We start from the raw sequence: 11346 nt of genomic DNA on the forward strand, positions 1-11346 counted from the left end.
ATGTATAAATAAAAATATAAATCTACGTACCCTTTTTTAAATAAATTTGAATTTATTGATTTATATTTTTATTTATATTTAAGAGTAGCCCTAAAGAAAAAAGACAATATAATCAACTGATACGGTAAAAATGAGTGAACATTACTGATAAATTATTACTAATGGTGAGAGTAAGTTCATATTGTGATGGAATGATCTGGAGCTTTAAGATGCCATATTACAAATCTGTAAACAAATTATTCCAAGTAGGATAGGTAGTTTACTACAAATTATGACTATTGTGAGATTCCTGAAAATTTTAGCAAGTGTGTAAAATTCTTCACAATAAGATGTTTTTAAGATTCGTTGACAGATTAAATAAAAAAGAACATTTTATTTTCAATTTTAACCTGTAATAGGCCTATCCAGTAGTAAGTTTGTTTAAGAAATAAGTGTTTATCTCCTTGAATTTGATTATGAATAATGTTTTCTAGGATGATCTGCGCACAGCAATAAAATTCAATAGTCTATAAATTCTGGCTGTTTAAATATTATACCTTCCAGTGAGTAATACAGTGCTGGTGTGAAATGCAAAGCTAATTGATATGAGAAAATAATATAGAAAATATATTAAATTCATAATAATAATTTTTTTATATTTTATTTTTGATTTTTTATCATAATTTTGAAGTGTTTTCCCTCTAGGAACTGAAAATGAAAAATTATTTTTGAAAAATGTTCAATAATTAAGTTTTAAATAGGACTTTTTGTGCAGTTGAGAAGTTGATATTGTGCTAATTATTCATATGAAAAAAGACCAAGAAATTGTCAAAAACCACAGATTATTTTTAATTTTAAATAGGAGTCAAAAAATTGTATAATAATGTTTTGAATTGAGATTGCACCAACTCGTTTGTTTATGTAAGCTAAATCTTGGAAGACCCGAGTAAGATGATTTTATGAAGACATCAGGCCTACTGTAATAGAATAGATTAAATAATCTAGATTATAATAAAGCTAAAAATATTGTGTTCTTATGTATATTTTATACACTGTGTACAAAAATGTGAATCATGTTTTGGTTTTTGATAAGTATATAATATTATGTAAAATTTAGTACGTCTAATACAATAACACATGTAAATTAATTTCAGTTTTATCCATCTACGTCAGCTACTGAAAATTGGTTCGTATTAATTATTGCTTCGCATAAAATTTACACAGCTAGTATATTGGCATCCTAATACATCATGCAATAACATACCAATATGGTGCGCTTTCGACAGTGTATTTTATATAAGAAAATATTTATAGCATTTTATTGACATACATTTATGATTATATATAACAGAGGTGGATTATTACAACAGGTGAGGGTGGAATATTAATATTTTATACTTATATATATATATATAATAGTTGTAAAAATGCCAAGATGCTACTTGTAAGGAGTGAGGAATGATGATGCGACGTTGATGACAATTGATTACCAACCCGACATTGAAGGTCGGGGTGAGATGGAGGTGGAGGGGGGCAAGAGAACACTGTTCGTTCTGAGGCGTTGCTCTCTTTCGCCTGGAAGCTGCAGGAATCTACATGGCATCTGTAATGACCTGACGCTCATCAAGTCTTGGCGTCACACAACACAATACGTCAGAACACAACATAACCAGGTTAACACAAATCAATAAAATAATCCAAATGCGTTATTATTTCATGAATTTGAATACAAGGAAGTTTCAACAATAAATTAATAAGGAAACAATGAACACCGATACATAGAGTACGTACATAAAGTTCTGGGTTCATGAATAAGTGTAGGAAATCGAGTACTCAATACAATATTGTAAACAAAAATTGTAAAACATTGGTTTAGGAAAATCAATGATTCAACTACCTATTGTGATGGAATAAATTATATAAGGCTTTAGTAGGTTTATTGTACACGCTGATAATAAAGATTCATTTCATTTCACGACCTGGATTCCATTTTGTCAACAGTGATATTGAAAGACAGGATGAAAACGGTTTTTTAACAAGATTCAAATCCATAATGAAACCCTCTTTCAACAGTTAATGTGATGTATACTTCTGAGATGACTGTCACATAAATGAAGTGTGTGTGCATAACAATGATTGTGAATATGAGAAATCGCTTTCTCATTATAAATTCATTATGAAGTCAATTTCTTGAGAAAATAATAGTTGACAATACAATAAACAAGTAAATTGAATCAAGATGAATGAATAATTTTTATCTCAATGTACTCTACCACTATCAAATTGTGAGGATAAAACTTATTTTCTTCTCTTCAACTCAATATTTAAAATATAAAAACATCTTCATCAATCTGTCACCAGCCAACCCAATAAAATTGAGTTTAGTATAGTTACTAAACCAACTTGTGGTAGGCCTACGTTGTTTTTTCGGATTGGTTTCTACGGGTTCGCAGATTTGACGACTAGTGAGATCGCACTCTCCAAAGTTCTGTATTCAAACAACCACATATTCTAGAATATTCTCAATTATTAAGATTCTGGTTGAAATTATTTGAATAATGCAAAATAATGTTTTATTCTAATGAGGCAGTATACAGTTTAGGAACTCATTCTACTTCAAAACCTTATTCTTGTATTCATAATCCTCCTTTTGTAGATATATGATCTTCAGAAATTGGATAAACATTTATGTGACCATCAAAACTACAGTAATAATGAACAAAATACTTGCTATTCAGTATTGGAAATGATATTGTGTTTGTGTTACATTTGAGATATAAGCCTTCAAGTGTCACAGTCACTTATTCAAGGTAGCGAATTGTGACAATTACAAGTATTTTCATTGTAGTTTAATATCTACCACAATATTATTCTCACTAGAACACAGAAAACATGTTGTTCATTATGCTCTGCCTTAAAGAGTTGAGATGATTCTACTCTTCCCTTGAATGAACATATATTATTATGAATAATTTGCGGATAATTGAGAAGAGTTATTATGGATCGACTGACCTGGATCTCGATCGCCAGTGATTGACTGGAGGCTCTGCGCGGATGTCTGAGAATGACCCATGGAAGACAGCGCCATACTCCACCTTCGGTTGGCGTCGCGGCTGTAGATTCGCTCCCAGGGCGCGGGCCGGTCGCGGGCGGAAGTGCGGCATGACTTGGGCAGCGTTTGGTATGTCTCACGCAGGAACGATGTGATCTCCAACAGCAGCATGCAGGCGAGCAGACGTAGAGCTATCGGACACTCTGATCCGTATAAGTTCACTGTAGCTATTATAAAACAAAGTGAATTGAATAATTTCCTCTATTTATTTATTTATTTATGCAACAAACACTGATGTGAAAACATTGATGGATAAAATACTAAGGCAAATCTTGTGTTACTTTTTCTTCCAAATTCAGCTGATGACACAGTTAGAAAAGTAAGGCTTACAAAAGTAGGGTTTCTACACTTGTCCAATCTCCCATGTAAACACATATAAACATAAAATTTTGAATCTATGTAGATTAAAAACCAGATCGAATAACGACAACGCACTCAATGAGCACTAAAAAACTGTAAAATATTGAGCTTCTATGAAAATTCTTGATCCAAAAATTAAAATAAACTTATTAGGGCGGAGTTAGGACGTAGGTCCTATCTCCCATGTGAACCTAAATTTAATTTGGAAATAATTTATTTACAATGCAAATGACACTAATGTAATAACATTGGTAGATAAAATAATACGGCAGTCCTTGTGCTATTTCTCTTCCAAATTTATTGGTGACAAAGTCCAAGATAAGGTTAGAATTTCACGTGTACAATTTTTATAAAGTTTTAGTCCAAAATAAACATGAAAACTATAAATTTTGAATTTAGATGGCTTGAATTAATAAATTGATTAGAAATATTCCACTCAATTATCACTTGTAACGAATAATATTGAGTTATTTAAGAAAAATTTGAACCATTCAAGAAATGATAGATAGATGAATAAATAAATAAATGAAAAACAAGAAATAAATGTTATGATAAAAAGTGTCTATAATTTAATATTTTTGTATTGACTTTTTGAAACATAATAAATTAACTTTAAACTCATTCTCTAAATAGTGATGGTGAGGCTGTGATGCTGCTTTATGACATATAGTTATAGAATAACTATACTAAGCTATAAAATTCAAAGTACCCAATAATTAATTGAGATTTGGATTTACTATCCCTGTTTCACGAACTCAACCTTATATTAAATCTTGAATATTCGCTTCAACTTCTTTTTTAATTATTTTGAATACTCTTGTACTTTATCGTTGCAATAGAATAATTCGAGTGAAGTAACTGATTAGGATAAGAATGAAAATTGCTATATTCATATTGCTATAAAAGTATGACGATATTATGGCAAATTACATTCATCCAAGAAATCCTCTTCTTCATCCTCCATGATTAGCTCTCTCTGCTTGGACTCGTCCGACAGCATTGCTATAACCGAGGCAACGTGTGTCTTGTCTTCCAGCAGCATTTCTTCCAAACGACCTGCCAATGCCTGAAAAATGAATGGACAATTTCTCATGAAAAATATATATAGAAAGAACTAGAGGTTGATTTCAAGAAGAAGAAGAAGACAATGTAGGTTAAGGAAAAACTGGCTTCATAGCGTTACCGAAGAAATTAAATAATTCTTTATTATCTATTAATAATATAATTCTGAAATAATTGTTTGGCGAAGTTAAGACTTTCAAGTCCTCTCTGCCACTCATCCTCGGAGGAGAAAGAGAGCGAGAGAAAGATAGAGAAGAGGGAGAGAGAGGATGGAAAGCAGGGGTGGAGGATAGTGTTGATTTGTTGAAGGCCACAGTTTGTGATGGACTCTAGTGCCGGACAGTAGCCTATTATTAGTACGAATAATGTGAGTTCTTATACTTTATCATTCCAATTTGTATTATTTTATAGCATTTTCAGTCAATGATAATTATTAGAAAAGAATAATTCATTCAAAAGTGTGCAATTTTATCCTGCACTTCATGAAATTCCAATTCACCATAATTTAGACTATTGCATGAATGAATGGTCAATTATTTCTGGCACTCATATTTCCTACTGACAACTAAGTATTTACTCAAAAATTTTCAAGTCTTTAGTGGCCAGAATTATTTAGCAGTTAGAATAATTGCTGCATGAGTGAATAAAGGAAAATGTGACTTACCTCTCCCCACTGGTAGAACATTTTTCCGGCGGCGCGCTGCAGACTGTGCGTCTTGCGGGGCGGGACGGGGGGTACGCCGCGAGGGGGGAGGGGTCCCGATGGCCGGAACATGGGGAAAGTGGATGGCTTCACCCAGGCCGCCCATTGACCCTTGTTGCAGCAGTGCACCAAGTAGGTGCACTCCATTATGAAGCAAGCTCTGGCCACCACTGGTGTGTGTGGCTGCCAACACAATCAATTTATTTCCTCCCAAATTACATAATTATATAAGTAGAATTGAATAGTATATTTGGAAACTTTACTGATCTATTCAATAGAAAAGAAAATATAGGTTTTCTCTCAGCTTGGTATACTCACAATCTATGAACAATATATTTTTGATATAATAATGCAAGTTAGGAGCCACCCTGGAAAAGAGGAAATAAATTAGACTCATAGCTGTGGTACTAGATTTCGGAGGATTACAGAGAGACACAGGTTGTAGTTTTTCAAGAAAAAAACATATTACATGGGAAGAAAATACTTTCTAATGCGTCCCATAGAACTTCAATCAATGGAAAATGTTACAACAATGAGATTAAAACTCAAGGAATATTTAGTTGCATTATCCCAATACTCCATTCAAGAGTTTACAGATCTGACTGTCTAAAGTTTTATAACTATTCTCAATTATTGTATTTTTTCTATGTTTTGTTAGTCTTGATGAATATTGCAATACTATTCCTATGTATATGTACATTATTGTGAATAAATATGTTATGAATTCAATTCGTCAGTTTAATAGACTGGAATAGAGTAGGCTCTATTGTCATCCAGATGACAATATTAATTCAAATGATTACGTACCGTATTTAATTATTTTAGCAATTTTGTAGATTAATTCTATATTAATTAATGTGGATTCCAAAGCATAACCTTATTTTTTGGAGACTCTTATGTATCAAAATTTGGGTGAAAAACAGTTTTGGACTCGATCGGTTACCCCTCCAGATCATCTTGTATAGGCCTACTATGATTTGTAGGGTAGTCTAGTGACAAAGAAGTTAAAAAAGCCGTTTGGGGAATCAAGTTAATTCTGAATAAGCTGAATTTTTGTGCAATGATACTGGAGTATTGGACATCTTATATACAAAAAGTTGACCTTGTATCCTTGGAACTTTTTACAGAAAGTGAAACCGCTCTCCTGGTGACAAATGATTTTGTCGGAGAAGGCTTAGTTGTTGAAATTGTGCTAGGCCCTGAGGTCCGCCGATTTGAATCTGGTCAATAATGCGATCCTAATTCTAGTGGTTTGAGGGTCTTGGAAATAAGAACATAGATATGCGGTTGACTGACTGCTCTTATAATAATGAAAATAATATAGAAAATATTACAAAATACATATTTACATGAATAATCAAATAATCAATCTGTCTTTAAGAGACCAACACAACATGTCTTTAAGAGACCAGATACTCATGTCTTTAAGATACCAAATTTACGGGGGCACATCTGATATTGTAGTGGGGGGTATCAAGTACTTATCTAAGATCTGTCGTCCTCGAGTCCGGTGTCCAAAGATTGATGGATGAGGATGAAGGGTGATGGCTTCCAGGCATCGGGCTAGTGGCGTCAGATCGAAGATCGTCTTTCAGCCCCGCACGGCAAGGTCAGATGTGCGATATCACCGGCCATCTCGGTCGGCGAATTCGCCAGCCCTCGTTCGACAGCAAGGCATATTTACAGCTCGATCCTCCAATGAGTATTCAAGAATACAAACACACACAAAAAACCTGCAACACAAGTCACAACTAGTTAGTAATGCTAGAATAAATAACATACTTAATATTGTATTCAATGAATGATTTCTCATGAAATCATCTAATGAATACATATATACAATTTAGATAAAAAATAAAATGACAAACGAAAGAACTATTATAGGTTTTAATTGTAGAACTTGAAATCTATAATGAATGGGATTATAAATAGAAATTACAAGTTAAAAAAATGATGAACAATATAAAATCATCATGATACAATATAAGATAGAAGTTACAGAGTTGCAGTTGATGTACAACCAGTGAGTATTTCAAAGTTTACTCACAATTTTACAAAATGCCAGAGATATAAATGGCTGTACCAATAAAATAGAGAGTAGGAAGATACTCCATTTAGTATCACTTTCTTGTACATTAGGATATCGTCATACATCTCAGATGTAAGACTACAAAATTGAGTAAAATTCGATCATAAAATAATTTATTAATCCATTAAACAATAAAATAAAACGAAAAATCGTTAAATCAGGGGTTGTTACCTGATACATACAAGTAAAATTATCAAAATAAAGACAATACAAAATACTATAAAATATTCATTACTCACCCTTAAATCGGTTTTCGACTGTTACTAATTCATGTAGCCTAAGATTAATAAACTGCAGCAGTCAACCGCTCTGAATGAAGTTAAGTAAAGTATGTCATTGATGAGTGATTACAAAATTTGATGGAATACATGATTCCCAATAATAATAAATAACTTTAGTCTCCAGGAGAGTACGAAAAACTGTCTGGAAAAGACATGATTCAATCAGACAATCAAATAATATAGCTCAGAAAACATGTCTGTAGGTAGGCCTACCTACCTACGATTTTCTCTAAAATGGCTCCAACTATTCAGATCAAATTCATACCCAAAATAGTCATCGATAAGCTCTATCAACTGGCACAAGTCCCATATCTGTGAAAATTCCGGGAGCTCCGCCCCATCTATGCAAAGTTTGATTTTAGATTCCCAATTATCAGGCTTCAGATACAATTTAAACAAAAAAAAATTTAGTGGAAAACATTAAGCATGAGAATCTCTACAATTAATGTTCAGTAACATTTTCACCTAAAATTTAAAATAAGCTCGAAATTCAAGAAAATATTATTTCAATTGCAAACTGTTGGCAACTGTTGATTCTATTAAATCATTCACTATGAAGAGATAGCAGACCTCGTGTGTCTCCAGCGTTATAGTCCTGTCACCAGCTGGCTTAGATCTTTGAATAGTAGACTTTAGATGCGCGGGAACACTAGCGTCAGGTGATAAATTTTCATGACGGCAAGGAAAGTTGTGTGAGTGCGCCACACCAGATTTTTTATGATGATTTTGCGTGTACAACAATTCTAAGTACTCAAGGAAAACGTTGGAAAACAATAGAGGAAATATTGGAATTGAATTACGTAATGTGCTGAATTACATCATAAAACTACTCCAATACCGTGAGAATCACAACGTTAATCCAGCACTCTAATAAAATTTTATCTTGGAAAAGTTATAATTTTGAAAAAAAAATTTCGGCACAAATGCACAAAAAACTCTAATTTTCAGTTCTTTGCGATTTTCGCCAAATCGAGCAATTAATGAGAAAATCTCACTTCTGCCTCATTTTAGATAATAAAATGAAATAATTCGAAGTTCTTCATCTTAATTGAGTGCTGAATCACAAATTAATTTTTTTTTTAATCTGAATCTAGGGAAAATTTTGTTTTTAATACCGTTATAGACTTCAATTATATCTTGTGCTTTTTACTAATTAAATTTATGATTCAAAATCCCTCTGGACGCAATTTTTACTCTACAACCTGAGACCAGGTTAGACTATTCTATCTCAAATAGATTTCTCGGGTAAACCTATACCCAGGAATAACAATATTGTCTTGCATTTGAAGAGTTGGCTTCCACTATAAAATACTGAAACTAAAAGTGCATTCAAGGGGTGGTTCTGACCGAACATGATCTAAGAAACCTTTATTATTGTGAGAAAAATGAAATTGATGGCGATGGTTAAAGCTAATAATTGGAGGTTTTTTGGAATACATCTTAATTTGGTTACAAAGAACATTGTTATCAGGACTGGTGTAGGCCTACCTGGAAATAAATCTAAAATAAACGGTCTACGGTGTACGGTTGGGCTGTACAGCACAGAATTTCACCCAGAGGGATTTTGAATAATGCATTTTAATAGTAAATATCGGAAAATATAGTCGATTAAAAACGGGAATTCCTCTAAATTTCGTATTTTCCGAGAATTTGACAAGTAGTCTATTGGAAAAAATGTAACTCAGGACTCAATAAAGATTGAGAGCTTCAAATTATTTCAATTCATTTCTAATCTGAAAAAAGGCGATAGTGATTTTTCTGTCCGATGGCTCAATCATGAATTGGTAACACCTAATGTAAGGCTCAATAAGTTTATACATATATTTGTTTATCGTTAATCTATATATACCTAACTATATATAAGAGCGAAATGGCACTCACTGACTGACTGACTGACTGACTGACTCACTCACTCGCAGAACTAAAAATCTACCGGACCAAAAACGTTCAAATTTGGTAGGTATGTTCAGTTGGCCCTTTAGAGGCGCATAAGAACGGATTTGGAAAAATTTCCAAAGATACGCCCAAAATCTGCGTTTTTTAGCGTTTTATCAGCTTTATCGAGAACAAATGAACAGAAAATGTTCAAACTTTGTAGGCTACAGAAGCTCAGCTGGGGTGTAATAATGTTGTGTTAGAAGGAATTTGAAATAACGCCAAAGATACGCCCAAAATTAGCGGTTTATTACGTTTTCTCAGTACTTTCATCAACTAATAGACAGAAAATGTTCAAATTTGGTACAGAGGTTTAGCTAGGGTCTAAAAATTTTGTGATGAGGTGACTTTAATATTTCATCAAAGATACGCCCAAAATTAGCGTTTTTCCAACATTTTTTTCAGCTTTTCTGCGTTTTCTCACCTTTTTTAATAATTGTTGGAAATATATTAAAAAATTCAGTACACAGGTTTAGCTGAGGTGGAAGAATTTTGTTCGCCGAAGATACGCCAATATAGTAACAGGAGTTTTTACCAGCGTCTTTTAACGTTTTCCAAATTTTCGAGATCAAATTGACATAAAACGTTCAAATTCGGTACAGAGGTTCCGCTGAGATCTACAAATTTCAATATTTGAAATGAGACCTTCAATATTTCGCCTATGATAAGTTTTGATGCTAAAAACTAGCGTTTTTCAACGTTCTTCTAGATTATTAGCTTTCTCATTATCTTATCAACCCAAATTGTTAAAATTTGTTACAAAAATCCGTCTGATTTTTCAGGTTTGGAGTAAGTAATGGCGGTGAAAAATTGGATGGTTTCTTTTCTCCAGTTTTTAATTGAGTTTTCAATGCATATTTCTTCATTTCTCAGGAAAATTTCAGACTCGAGAGCGTTGAAGAATGAATGATTTGTAAGTTCTCCACTTCATTCCTATCTCAAATTTAAAAGGCTAGACTAGAGTATAATGATTCTCAAAATATCCCAACTAAGTCTAACCATAAAGTAAGGATAGTACTTTGTTCTAAATTCTCCACGTCATTCCTATCTCTAATTTTAAATGCTAGACTGGAGTACAATAATTCTCATAATATCTTAACGAAGTTTTCCACCCTGCACTAAATAGTTGAAATTAATCGGTGATTGATTCGAGCGAGGAAGTACTTTCTGATGGAATGAAACATGCTCAAATAAAAAATGCAGGCGAGCGAAGCGAGCCCACTGATCTCATTTTTGGACAATCCAGTTGGGAATCCAGCGAAGCGAGCCTGACGGCTAGTGTAGGCTATATGTGTGTCACTTATGACTTATTGAAGTATTTGTATTCAATAATCAGGCATATATTTATTTATGGTTTCATTTAATTGTAAATAAAGATCTTGTATTCTTTTAAATTTGACGAAAATTGCAGAGAAGAAAAAATGATTAAAAAATCCGTGGTTTTTGGTGCACTCTGTGAAAAGCTTCAGGGCTAGGAAGGCTAAGGGCTAGGACTATTGTGAGATCCACGTTATAATGACAGTATTTGATCATTTTTGGTTTTGCTAACCTTGTTTATCATTCGACAAAGACGGTGGTACTATCCTTTTATAGGTTCACAACGATGCCAAATATGTTTTTGACAGTGTAGAAATATAATTAATTAATGGAAAGAATCGGCATCGCTATTCTTCTATCTCTATCCACTGCCATTATAACGTGGACCTCACTATAGGAGGGCTTTTTGTACCGTATTTAATCATTTGTACGTGAATAGTACCGGTATGTTCAGAGTTTTTCCAGCAAAAAGTACCTGGTGACTGATTTAAAAGCCACAATTTTACAA

General features: G+C 33.1%; 1 protein-coding gene across 29 annotated transcripts in view; it reads right to left on the reverse strand.

Annotated features, from left to right (window-relative positions):
- The window catches only part of LOC111059297 (protein unc-80 homolog), a 177154-nt gene that overhangs the window by 95895 nt on the left and 69913 nt on the right, over positions 1–11346 (reverse strand). For 21 of the 29 annotated variants that reach the window (XM_039432683.1, XM_039432677.1, XM_039432690.1 and 18 more), the window contains 4 exons: positions 5178–5399; positions 4382–4517; positions 2992–3258; positions 1474–1608 (listed from right to left, as the gene is read on the reverse strand). In XM_039432683.1, coding sequence (XP_039288617.1) covers positions 1474–1608; positions 2992–3258; positions 4382–4517; positions 5178–5399 — 760 coding nt within the window. The remainder of the gene's footprint in view (positions 1–1473; positions 1609–2991; positions 3259–4381; positions 4518–5177; positions 5400–11346) is intronic. The other 8 variants (XM_039432695.1, XM_039432693.1, XM_039432696.1 and 5 more) reach the window with 1 other exon arrangement.

The sequence above is a fragment of the Nilaparvata lugens genome, chromosome 7 (assembly GCF_014356525.2).
Source record: "Nilaparvata lugens isolate BPH chromosome 7, ASM1435652v1, whole genome shotgun sequence".
Classification (NCBI taxonomy): Eukaryota; Metazoa; Arthropoda; class Insecta; order Hemiptera; family Delphacidae; genus Nilaparvata; species Nilaparvata lugens.